The sequence below is a fragment of the Antechinus flavipes genome, chromosome 3 (genome assembly GCF_016432865.1).
Source record: "Antechinus flavipes isolate AdamAnt ecotype Samford, QLD, Australia chromosome 3, AdamAnt_v2, whole genome shotgun sequence".
NCBI lineage: Eukaryota > Metazoa > Chordata > Mammalia > Dasyuromorphia > Dasyuridae > Antechinus > Antechinus flavipes.
The window spans coordinates 581,659,828-581,673,610 of record NC_067400.1 but is presented as its reverse complement, the minus strand read 5'-3'; the positions used below and the strand labels follow the sequence as shown (position 1 = coordinate 581,673,610).

Below are 13,783 nucleotides of genomic sequence, written 5' to 3'. Positions count from 1 at the left end.
CCTCAATTTATAGACAAAGATTATGTGAAGTACAGAGTTTTGCTCAAATAGCAGACAGATCTTAAATATAGCACTGCCTTGAAAGTTGGGTAGAATTTGAACAGTTAGAATAAGGAAGTAGTAGAAGACAGGAAGAATGGTATAAACTAAGTTAGAAAACACAAAATATATTAAGGGACTGTGAGTAGATAGCCTAGTTTGATCGAAGCAGATTTGTATAGAGATAGAGTTGGTAAGCTTTTTAGAGCTGGAAGGGATTTTAGTGTAGCTTTCCTTCTTTTACAGATACAGACACTAAGACCCATAAGATTTAAAAGGGTTTGCCCAAGATCACACATAGCTGGGGCTAGGACACATGCCTCCTGATTTCTAATTCAGTTCTCTTTCCAAATTACTGTTATTTTGGGGTATTCTTAATGACAAGAGTTTAGACTTTATCTGATTAACAGTGGGGAATCTGTTGAAAGTTTTTTTAGTGGTAGAGAAATGGTGGGGGGGAGGAGGGTGATGATCATGACACCTAGCATTTCTATAGCATTTTAAGGTCTCCAAGACACTTTGCAGATGTTATCTCATTTGATCATCCTTCCAACAATTCAAGGAAGTAGGTGCTATTATCACCTCCATTTTACAGATGAAGCAGATGGAAGTAAGGTGACTTGTCCAGGGTCATATAGCTCATAAGTATCTGAGGTAGGATGTAAATTTGAATCTTGCCTCCAAGACCTGTGCTCTATCCATGTCACCATCTGACAGCCACAAGTGACATGCTCATTGTGTTGTTTTAGGATGGTACTAACAGTGTCAGTATGCAGGTAAACTGAAAAGGAGACTGAAAAAAAGTCTTCTAAAAGTCCAAAAGCCTTCTTTAGTAGTTTATGTAATAAAAACCTCTCATGTAGGCAGATTCATTCCCTTTTCAGAGCAAAGGGATTAGATTTGGGAGGTGTAAACAATTATATGATATTGAATGAGAAATAGAGGGGGGAAGTCAAATCATCATGTAGTGTACTGGAGACAAAATAGTGGTATCATTAGCAGAGAAGTCAGAAGGATGAAATGCTTTGGGAGAGATGATATTTAAGGCTAAATATATTGAATTTAGACATCAGCAGATGATCCAGGTAGAGATATTGAACAGGCTGTTCATAAAATATGAAAACATTTGTGCTGATTTAGGCTTCAGAAGAATCTTTGCTGTCATTCTGCATGCATGTTTTTGATATGACTATTTTAAGTCTTCAATAATAAGATGAATCTTTTGTTTTAAAATGTTCAAGGTTTACTAACTTTGGCTGTGTATTTGCACATAGCCTTCTTGTAAAATTGTAGTTTTAGTGGATGTTATGATATTAGTACTTAAAATTGCTACTTTTATACAAGAGTAGTTTCATTATTTCTTAAATATTTTTGTTTTTAATTTCGGTACTTTGGACTTTGAATTTTCTGTTAATACTATTTCTAAGTGATTTTTAAAACGGTTATTTTGTTGATGAAAGTGTTTTTGAATTCTGGTCTCAAAGTCTTAAGTTGCCTTTGGATTTGAGTATCGGTGACTACTTCAGAGTGTAGTAAACCTCATTAATCTGCCACTTTTTTCAGTCTTGCAACTATTTGGAAAAATTCTTACCTCAAATAAATGATTGTTGTACAAGCTGTAAAGTATTTGCTAAAGAACTCCATCATGGATATCAAATTTTACATCATTATAGTGAATATACTTTTCTATATATATTACTATGATGAAATCACCAGATAGGACCAAAAAGCCCAATGATAGTTACTGTGTGAGCAGAGACCTATACTGCCTATTAGTGTTCTGATATGCTAATGATGTGTACTTCTTTCCAGCAGGAACTTCATTATTAATATTTTCTTCAAAGAGTCTATTTTTGTTGATTTACACTTAAAAGTACTTAAAAATTGGATTTCTTGAAGAGTTTTTTCAAACTCAGACTTATCTTTCAGTTAGTCCGTATAAGTGAGGTTCTATGGGATACTATAGTAACCAAGTTCAAATGGATGCCTATAATTGTGATTTTTATACAAAAGCTGCTTGAATTGATCTTGTTTTTCATAAATATTGCTTCTTTCTTCTTGTACATCTTCCTGGCTGTGGAAATTTGCTGTTTAGTAGGTCCTGGATTTTAGTGTGAATTAAGGGGGGGTGGGGAGAAAGGAGGAGGAACAGATGCTTTCATGGAGGCCTCTTATCATAAAAACTCTTTTTCCTTGTATTTCTAGTGAAACCTGAATGTGTGAGGGCATAAGGCTTATATAGAAATTTGAGTGAGGGTTTCTGAACTTGACTGGCCTATGTATTTTGTTCTACTTTATGGTTGGTTTATTTAACTGTGTTCATTTACACGCTCAAGAACTTTCCCCTTCCTCGTCTTCGCCTTTAGATCTTGGAACAAAGAATCCAAATAAACAAGAAAAGGTAGGTTATCCACTGTGGTACTTAGCCGATCAGACTTGGAAGAGGATGATCTGATCTGATCTGATCTAAGTTGAAGGCAACTGTGTGATTGTGAGCTATTCATATACATACCTTTGAGCCTCAGTTTCCTCCTGTATAAAATAGAGATAACAATACTTGTCTTACTGCCAGGAAACTGAATTATGAAGAGTTGGTCAGTGCTTCATTTCATAGTAGTAGAATTTAAGATAGTCTTCACACAGTGCCTATGTAATTCACAAGCTAATTCCTCTCAATGATCAGCAAATTACTACGTATAAAATAGAAGTGGGAGAATATGGTTTAACCAATGGTATCCAGTCCTTGTTAGGAAAATTATATTAGGGAATCTTAAAAAGCCAGAGGCTCTTTGCAGTTTACACCAGATGAGACAGGAGTTACCATCTCCATCTCAGATCAGCTAGAGACAATAAATGCATAGATAATTCAGCATTTTAAAAGAAACCATTGGCTTCATTCAGACATTTGTAATGATTTCACTTTTTTGGGTCTCAGTTTCCTCATCTGTAAAATGGGAGGTTTAGCTTTTTAAGATTCCTTTCCAGCTCTTTCATCTATTAATCTGTCATTTTTAAAAAATCTCCTTTTGGAATCTAGCACTGTTTGTTATTTGTACATAGTAGTCACTTTGTTTGTTGAGTGAATCTGCTTCTCACAATGTTATTTTGTGGATAGATTATACTGATCTGGTCATTTCAAATTTTCAGAAACACATCCTATATAATCTATTTTCTTTATTACTTCCCCATGTAATAGACTAGGACTATTTATAAATAAAAATATCAGTAATCTGGATTTATTTTTAAGGATAAGTCCAGTATGAATTAGAAAAATACTGAACTGTAGCTTGGTTTTAAAATGGGTAGACTTTTTTCATTGCAATAAATATCCTTATTAAAATATTTGTATTCAACCAATATTTGAGTGATTTCTACATTCAAGATTCTTCACAACAAAGATGATGAAAGGTTTAAAAATTTAGGTAGCCTCTTAAGGTTTGGAAATCACCACCAAAGATTGGAAATCTTTTGATTCATTTTTTTTTTTCCATTCTTCACTAACTTCCTCTTCTCAATCATTCACTATCATCCCTTGAGCTCCTCCTTTGTATCAGTGTTAGAATAAGGAAATGACCATCTTGCAATAGCCTCTATTTCTGCCCTAGATCCCATCTCCTCTTGAAACAGGATAACATTCAATACAATTCTCTGTGGTGCAGAGAATAGAGCAAATAAGACTTCAATTTGTCTGCCTCAGTTTCCTCAACTGTAAAATAAGATTAATATAACAACATCCACTTTGAAGGGTTGTTCTGAGAATTGAATGAGATAATATTGTAAAATGTGCTAAGCATTTTACATGAGATATTGTAAAATGCTTTGCACAGTGCCTGATACCAAGTGAGAGCTATATAAATGCTTATTCCCTTCCCCTTTTTCTTTAACCGTTAATAAATGTTTATTAATTAATTAACTATAACTTTTCCCTGGATTTCTTCAGTCTTTTCTATATTCCTTTCCCTACTTAAAAGCATATCTAGTTCACTTCCATCCTTAAAATAAGTCTTCACTTGATCATATCATATCCTTAAGCTACCATCCTATGTCTTATTTCTTTCATAACCAAATTCAGGGGGAGGGGAACATGTCTAATTGTTGTGGCTTATTTTCTTACCTCACACTTTTCAGTCCCTTGCAATATAGCTTCTTAGCTCTTTACCCAACTGAAAATGTTTTCACTAAGGTTACAAGTAGTCTCTTAATTACTAAATCAGATGGCCTTTTGCTGTTAAAATGTAATCACATTTTTAAAAATTCTCTAAAATTAATAACTAGAAAAATAAAAACAACACCAGTGATACCATCTCACCTGTCAGATTAGCCAAGATTATAGAAGAGGAAAATGACAAATTCTGGTGAGATTGTAAGAAAGTGGGTACACTACTGCATTGTTGATTAGAACTGTGAACTAGTCTAGCCATTCTGGAGAACAATTTGGAACTGTTTCAAAAGCTATTATAGTATGAAAGATTTAACAACTAACTGATCAACACAATGACCCACCATAGAGAGGACTCAAGACAAAATTTACTATCTACCTCCAGAGAGAGAAAGAGAAAGATGTATGGACTCAGTGCTGAAAGAATCATAATATTTTTTCTCCTTTCTTGCTGGGGGGTAGGAAGAGAGAGAGATGTCTAATGGAGTTGTATGTTTTGCATGACTTCATATTTGTCATGTATTTTATATTTCTTGTCTTCTCAAGAGGTGGGGGAAGAAGAGAATTTGGGACTGAAAATAAAATAAGATTTTTAAAAAATCCAAAAGCCTTTTTCAGTCCTTCTTCCTGACTTCTTTGTATCATTTGATACTATTAACTACCTCTTCTGTGTTGTGGAGGGATTTTGGGGGGAAAGCAGGAAGAGAGACTATTCATTTCTATTATTCCTCTTATCATTCTTCATCCTCCTTATCCCATTCTTATGAAATAAGCCAAAGGATTCTAATCCTGAATCCTCTTCTCTATGCTTTGTCTTGATCTCATCAGTTCTCAAGAGTTCAATTATTGGCTTTATGCTTTATCATTTGAATCTACATATTAAGCTCCTGTTTCTCCTGAATTTCAATCTCATTTTGCCATTTGCTGCTGTTTGACTATCTACAATTGATCAGATCTTCAGACTGAAGTTCTGCTTCCACAATATCTTGCAACTGTGTCCCTGTATCCCCCCAAAGGAGACTTCACCCTCTCTTACCTGGTCTGTTACTGTAGCTTCCTGTTTTGGTTCCCTCCTACTCTCTCCTCAATCTATCTTCCTTGCAGCTGCCAGATTGGTTTTCTAAAGTGTAGGTCTGACCTCCTACTCAAGAAACTCCAATGGCTCCTTCCCTCTGGCATGAAAGGCAGATTTATAGGATTATAGATTTAGATCTGGAAATGATTTTAGAGGCCATGGAGTCTAATCATTTTACTGATCAGGAAACTACAGTACAGACTTTGCATAGATCACACACCTAGGAAATGCCCGAGGCAGGATTTCATCCCCATTCCTGGCCAAACTGGTCTGCCTGCTGCACCTTGTATGTGACCCAATTCCCATCGGCTTACCCTGACCCAGACATTCTAGTATGACTTGGAATGTACTTCATTTCCCCTACCCCCACACCTGTCTGCTAGAGTTCCTTGCTACCTTTGGGCTCTATTCTAGTGCTCCTTATGGAAGGCCAGTTCTAACTCTTCCCCCAGTGAGTAGTGTCTTCTCCCTAGAAATGACTGTAGAGCTTATATTTAATTTTCTGTCTTGTATTATTCCTTTAAGGTAGATTTTATTTCATTTTTGTCTTTATATCCCAAGCACCTAATATAGTAACTGGCATATAATAGGCTGGGTAGTTAGGTGTTGCAGTGGATAGAACCCTAAGCCTTTTTGGGAGGGGTGGGGGGAGAGAATGCTATCTAGCTTAGTGAAGTTGGTTTATTTGGTTTGATTTAATTCAGCTATTTCATTTTTTAAATTAAAATACAAGATTTTAAAATGAGCTAATAGTTTTAGTAAATATAGTATCCTGGGATTTCAGTGTTCTTTTTTGCATGCTGCAGTGGAAGGAACATTGGATTTAAGAGACAAGACTGGGTTTGGGGACTTGCCTTATTATAAACTACTACTATTATTATTATTATTACTACTACTACTTTGTGGTTTTTCATCTTTAGAATGAGACTACTCATTTCTGCCTCACAGAGTTGTGAGGAACAAATGAAATAATTGTGAACATGTGAAAATGCTTCGAAAAGATGAAACTGACCAAAACAAAGTGGTTATTAATCAAAAAAAAACAAAAACAAAAACAAAAAAAACCTGCCACAGATAAATGGCAAGAATAAAGTAAAGCAGAAATTTTATATAAAAAGTCAGTCCTGGGGGTTTTTTTGTTCATGCTATCCCTTGTGCCTAGAGTATACTCTTCACTACTTCTTTCCCTTCTCCTTATCTCCTCTGTTGAAATCCTGTTTATCCCTTTATCCCAACTCAATACCATCTTCTTCGTGAAACATGGTACAGTTTAGGGGGAGGCAGAGAGTGAGAGCAGAAAGAAAAAGGAGGGAGAGTTCTGGGTTTGGAGTCAGAAGGCTAATATTCAGATACCTCCTCTGCCATTGCCTGTGGATCTGTAGGCAAAAATCACTTCCCCTCTCTGGGCCTTAGTTTCCCTCACTCTAGAATAATGGTTAGAATAAGTGAACTCTTTAAATGAGATTCCTTCCAGCTCCAACTCTTGGGTCCTGTGATCAGAGCTTCCCCTAATTAGTAGTTCATGCTTAATACTTAGATTGTTCTGTTCTTGTTAATATTTTGTTTTGGAGTTCTGATCCCTTTTGAATATCATTTTCTCCTACATCTGAGTACTTTGGGGAACAGTGATTATGATGGTTTGCTTGTTCATGGTGTAAAGATGAGGTTTGGAGGGGAGAAAGATTACTCACAAATAGAAGAGGATCAGAAAGGGGGCATCTGTGATGAGCCTCAAATAGAGCCAGGGATTCTAAGATAGCTTGGTGTGGAAAGAGGGCATTTCAGGTTCATTGTGATGCATGAAGGCAAGAAGGTGAGGGATAGAATTAATTCAGAGGCTGAAAGACCAATTTGACTGAAATGTAGAATATGGGAAATGAGTCTAAGTTGGCTGGAAACTTTCAGTAATTGAAGAGTTTATATTAGAACCAGTCAGAGCCCTGAAGATTGCTTGTTGGGGAGTATTGTGGTCTCAGGTCTCTCTGCACTTAGGATGGCCAGTTTGTATTTGGAACTTTGCAAGCTTATAGCCCTGCCATGCCATGGTTCTTGGTGATGCTGAGAGTAGTAGACTCTATTGGAAGATTGGGCACATTTAAAGAGCTTTTTTCTTTGGGAATTCTCTCACTTTCAGCTACCTCCTCAGAGCTGATAACTCTAAAATCTGTAACTATACCCTTTTCCTTTTATGTTAATTCTCTTATAGTATTTCTAGCTGCCTGCCAGGCTCTTTTTAATTGAATTTACTTCTCAAACTCAGCATTTACAAAACTGAATTTATTATCACCTTATCCCTCATCCCCAAAAGTCTCTGCTTATTTGTAAGTCCCTTTTCCCATTTTTTTTTTTTTTGGCTGGCATCAAAAATTTCCCAGTGTTGAAATTTAATTTTTTTTTTCTCTTTTCCTTTCATCATCTAGATTCATTCTGACACCAAGGCTTCTTGTTCATTTTTGTTTTCACTTTCCTGAATACTACCAGCTCCATTTCCATTTTTACCATTTTATCCTAGGCTCTTATACCTTAAGTCTAGATTATTCCAGTGGCTTTTGAATACTTACCTTCTTCTAGTCTTTCTTTCCTCCTAAAGTAATAGGTAATATCCATATAGTGCTTCAACATTTACATTTTACATTCATTTAATTTCCCCACTGCAGCTCTGAGAAGTAGGCAGTACAGATGATATGGTCACCATTTTGAAGAGGAAGAAACTGAGATTTAAAGAAGTAAAATAACTTGCTCTTTGTTATACAGACTGAGAGGTGAGATTTGAACCCAAAACTCATGATTCCTATCTACTATAAAGTCAATTCTCTGCAGAGTATAGTCACTTCATCTTTTTTAAATACTACTTTTATAGAATTGTGGATTTAGAACTGAAAGAAACTCATGGAATTATCTAATGCAGTCTTCTCATTTTACAGATGAAGAAACTTAAGGTCCAGAGAATTGAGGGCATTTACTCAGGGTCCCATAGATAGTGGCAGAACCATTATTTGAACCAAGGTCCTCTAGCATTGCTTCATTTATTTTCATTTAGCCTGTACAGAGCACAAATGTAAATTGTAATTCAGTAAATTTTTCTTGAGCACCTATTCCAAATGCCTACTGTAAGAAGTTTTTTTTTTAGCTGTGAGAACTGTTAGCAATATATTAAAATTTTTAACCTCTTGCTAAGCCATCAATCAGATTTGAAAATGTGGGGACTTGTTTGTTTTTCATTTTGTGCAAAGGGAAATTTTGTTGTATTGAAATCTTAAGGAAGGGTGCTGATAGGGACTGGACCTGTGATTTCATTGGTATAGAGAATTTCCTAGAAAAGGAAAATTTCCTCTCCTGATGCAGATCCTCACCTTCTCAGAAACTTAAGTCTTTCAGAATTGTTTAGAGCAGTGGTTGACAAATTCTGGCTGCCTGTTTGGTTTTGTTTTTGTTTTTTTTCCCCCACCATATGAGCTCAGGATAGTGTTTGCATTTTAAAGTATAATAAAAACTTCATTTTAAAATGTAAAAACTGTTCTAAGTTTGGTCAAGCACAAAAACAGATGTCAGGCTGGATTTGATCCACAGCCTCTAGTTTGCTTATTCCTTAAGAATAAAGCACCTCATGGTTAAATGACTTGACCAGATTCACATAGCCAATATTGTGTGGGAGGCAGGGCCTGAATCCAGTTCTTCCTACTTCCAAGGCCAACTCTCTAATAACTATGCATGCAGCCTCTGCAAATCTTTGTTAAGGCTTTGAGAAATAATCCAACATTTCTATCTAAATGCTAAAATGGTAAGTCTACAGATATATTTGACATTACCCATCCTCCTTTAGAGGATTTGACCTCTGATCTCCAAGTGTCCTGTATGTATTTTATATAAATTACTGAAAATACCTTTTATAGAACCAAGAATTTTGAAGAAACTTTGTGGTTTGAATTGGTCAAAAATTTTTAATTTTTAAAATGAGCACTAAGCAGATTTCCAATGTGATTAAGGTTCCAAACTAGACATGGGGAGCTATAGACCAGTAAGTTTTAATTTCATGTCTACTGTAGTATTTTGATGATTTCTTCAAAGACTGTAAGCCCTTTGAGGTCAGAGACTATTATATTTTTAAATCTGTGTCTGTAGCACTTAGGACAGTGCTTGCAAACAAGCTCTTAATAAAGGCTGATTGATTAATTGATTTGATATGAATACTCCCTCTATAAACATAAAGCATTCCTCTGCACCTTCTAGTTCTCTTTCTTACTTGCTAAATTAAAGCAAGTCTAAGAAATCCGAGAGATATTGATCCATGATGCTCCCAAAGGAAGATGTCCAAGATGTTGTTCCTTCCCAGGGAAAACAATGGGAGCAACAAGCAGTTAACATCACCTTTATGTAAAACCCTAGTGTTAGAACTCCTTAGTTCCTTTTTCTGGTGGAAGCATTGTTTTGAAATACTAGATCTGTAAGTCTAGAACGGGACACCTAAAATAACCACAAAAACTGAAGAACAGACTAAAAAGACTTATTTCTGGAACAAGGAAAACAGAAGGGACATGATTGAAATCCCTAATGATGTGGGTATATTTGGGTGAGCACAGAGTATTTACAATTGTAATTTAATAGAATTGGTAACTCACTTGAAGCTCAAGAGGATTTTATGACAAAAGGGCACAGCACATAATAATATTTGAAAATTTTACTGCAAGGCAATATCAGAGTGAACATGTAAATAGATTCCCAATGTTTATACTCACATTCATAAATGATGACTCTAATAGGTTACTAAAGGAAAGCTAGAAATTTCAATGGTACCCCCCCACCCCCGACCCCTGCTTTAAGCTTTGCTGTTTGACTTCATGGATGGACAACCATTTGTGCCTACAATACATTGTTTCATGTCTTTATCATAAAACACTAGTTGGACTATAAGTCAGATAGATGTGTCATAATCTATATTCTTAGCATAACTAATGAGTGAATGGAAATATTTATGTATATGTTTTTAAAACACTATATTTTCAACAAAAACAACAAGATAATACAATGAGTGGAGGTAGATCAGCTGTTAAATTGATATTCCTAAAATACTAATCTAATTGGTCATAGACCTTAAAAATCTTCAGTGGTTCTCTTTTCCTTCCAGGACAGAATACAAAACCCTTAGCATGACATTTAAAAATCCATCTCAGTCTGGCTTTAGCTTGACTTTTCTGTCTTATTTTTATATTCCTCTCCTTCATGTACTTTGTATTCTAGTTAAATTGACCCACTAGATAGATATTCATTGTACATAACCCTTCATCATCTTCTTTTCCCTTGTATAAATAATCCCTTCCTGTCTGGACTGGACTTCTTCCTCATTTCTATCTAATTGAATCCCTAGCATCTTTAAAAGTATAGCTCAGTCTTTGCTGATGTCCAGTTATTTGTACTTTCTCCTGAAATTTCTTTGTATTTACTACTAATTTGTGTACTTTGATTCTTTGAGGGGGAAAACTAATTTTTTCGCTTTCTATTCCTTGAACCTAGCACAATGCCTTACACATAGTAGTAATAAAAATTCCCTGTTGAATTAAATTGGATGGAAACCTTAAATTTATAAATACAAAATACAAAGATACATACAATAATAAATCTGCTTGTTCTCTCATTTTATTTTTCACGATTCTCATGTTATATCATGTATTCTCTTTTACTTCTTATCTTTATTTAAAGAAATTTGTGGAGTTCCAATTTTATTTACTTTTTATCTTTTCAGAAGACTTGAATGTTGTTTTAATGATCATGGCATTATTACTATTCTTTAATCAGAAGACAGATTTCTTATTGCCATTTAAATTTATGGTTTTATTATTCTTCAGAATCAGAATTGAAACATCTTTCCTTTTTTCCTTTTCCTTCAAACTTTTACTTGTTCATTTTCTATTCATAGCAACTAAATCAAGAGTAAAATATTCCTATTACTCTTAAGCACCACTGACCCACGGAGGAAAAAATAATTGGTAAAGGACAGATCACAGACCCAGCAAACTAAAAAGAAGTATCCCAATACATTTGGGATAGGTACTTAGGAAAATGATATAAAATTTCACTCATCTACTTTTTAAGTTAACAGGGATCATAAAACTTTAAAATATTATGGCTGATACCAGAAAATAGACTTAATTTTCCCTTTAGTTAGTTAAAGAAAAGGGGAAGGAGAAAGCATAGAGATATAGGGAAAGAAAAGGCAAAAATATAGGGAGAACCTCATCTGCTGGATATTTTAAGAAAGATCTTGGGAAATTTGAGAAATTATCCAAAAATTTTCGGACCTATAGGAGCTGCCCAGCCTTGGTTTTCTGAGATACAAATGTTGCCTCATTTCAAGAGTTTGGGAGCTATATGTGGAATGTCCATATAAAAAGTATATCAAATCTTATTTTTTTTTTTGTTTTGTTTTAATTGGTCTCTAACAGGGACTAAAGAGAACTAACTCAGCAAAAATAAATCTCTAAGAATAAGTTTCCTGTGAATTAATTTTACTTAATATTTAAATCAGATGTGTTATATACGCACTATATTTTAAAGATGAACTTATAGCTTTATCTGCGTGAGGTGTTTTCAGTTACTAAATAACTTAACTTCATGCTCTTTTCAAGTGCCACAATGACGTTGAAATAGATTTTTGGTGCATTTCATTGCCATGGGCAAAGTTGTATTAGGAATTATACAGTCAAAGAACTTGGAAGTCTTTAGGGCAAGAATGTGCACAAATCATTTAATAAGTAAAATCTCTCATTTTTAGAGACTTATACTGTTTTTTTTCCCCCTCTCATCCTGTTCTAATGGCATTGTCATGAAATTCTTATATCTAATTTAAGGTCTTTATTGTTGCAGCTTAAGCCCATTACTTTTTATTTTACCATCACTGAAGGGATAACAGCTAGTCATCATCCTCTCTATAAGTCCTTTCCTTTACTTAAGGATGAAGATTTTGAAATCTACTTGATGTGAAGGAGGTTCTATTTAATATTGAACAATCAATTCTATTTCCAACTTGGAACATTTCTTTTCCAATAACACATATCAAATAAAACAGCCAAAGTTTGGATCACTTCAGTGGCACTTCAATGTTTTTCAAACATTAAATTTGATTCTTTCAGTGTTATCCAGAGGGACAGAAGTTTAAGATAAAAGCTTTAAAACATCTCTTTTTTTTTGGGGGGGGGGGAGAGGATGGGGGTGAGAATAGATTCTGGTATTAATTAAATAATCTACCCTAACTTTTCGATTGATCCTTTTGGTATGCTTGACCCATCTCTTGAAGTTACTTGTTCTGCTTAGTCATCAGGCTTAAGTCATCAAGACTTGTTTTCATAAACTGGTGCATGTTTCCACAGGATTCTAGCACTTATGCCCATAATAAATGAGATTAAACTTCTAGCTATAATTTTCTGGCACATAATTCTGCTGGGTGTGTTCTAAAGCATGGCAAGGTGATACTGACACACTTGTAGCATCAAGTTTTTTGATCTGAATGTCTTATGCCCCATGGCCTCCGCTTTGAGTCATTTTGAAGAGAAGGGGAGAATCTTTCAGTCTTTTGCAGACTATTTTATACTGATTCTTTTTAGCTAGTTTTCATGGATTCTTGAGTTGATTACTTTGTTTGCAACGTAGGTCCCTAGAGCTCAGATAATACCCATTCTTTTAGTCTTTTACTGGCGTCTTTAAAGACAATTAACATCCTCTCCTGCCCCCAAATCCCCTCTCTGTTAAGTAAGACTGATTTACAAGTATTTGGCATTAGAAATACTGTGTACTTTTGTACTCCTGCCTTTCCACCAAGAACCAAATGTGTAAAGTTGCCATTACATGGATCAGAATCTGGAAGACTACAATGTGATGCCCTGGACCATGATTCCAGAAGAAGGAACTTGCTGAATATGGGTTTACTAGTTGGTGATGAGCTCCTGAATCACCAGCTACTAGGCCTTTATGTCCAGATATGAATTTAATTTATGGAGTAAGGTCCCTGAGTTCTCCTCTTTCCTTCCACAGGGCAAGCAGGAGGACTTCAAGACGACAATTCTGGAGGGTATGGAGACGGCCAAGCATCAGGTGAGGGTGGCATTTGATGCTTGCCACTTTGTAGCAAGAGCCGCCAAGTCAGGGATTGATGCTTGCAAGTGTGTATGCCTTTGAGTATTCAGATCTTAGCAAGAGCTACAAGAGAAACATACTGACTTACAGAGCAGGATGGGGGTCACATAGAATTACAGGAAAAAAGATAGAGTAGCTAAGACAGAAGAAATCCGCAGGCCGATCTCTCAACCCTCCACTATTCTTCATTGTTTTGAGGAGATTGTTGGTCCTTCTTCCCCAGAACCTTTCCAGTAGTACCAAGCAATGCATCAAACTGACATGTTTAGGAGTCCTGGGACCTTTAAAAACAACAATAAAAACAAAAACTCCACAAGCAGGAAAAATTGCAGGTTTGAAAATCCTTAACTTAGGAGAGAAGTAGTCCAGTTTTTAGTTGGAGG

The 13,783-nt window shown here is 35.3% G+C and overlaps 1 protein-coding gene across 2 annotated transcripts in view; it reads left to right on the top strand.

Annotated features, from left to right (window-relative positions):
* The window catches only part of KDM1A (lysine demethylase 1A), a 71,871-nt gene that overhangs the window by 11,608 nt on the left and 46,480 nt on the right, over positions 1–13,783 (top strand). The window contains exon 3 of one of the 2 annotated variants that reach the window (XM_051988286.1): positions 13,299–13,358. The exons of the other annotated variant lie outside the window; for it this stretch is intronic. Within the exon in view, the coding sequence (XP_051844246.1) occupies positions 13,299–13,358 (60 nt within the window). The remainder of the gene's footprint in view (positions 1–13,298; positions 13,359–13,783) is intronic. 2 annotated transcript variants of the gene reach the window in all.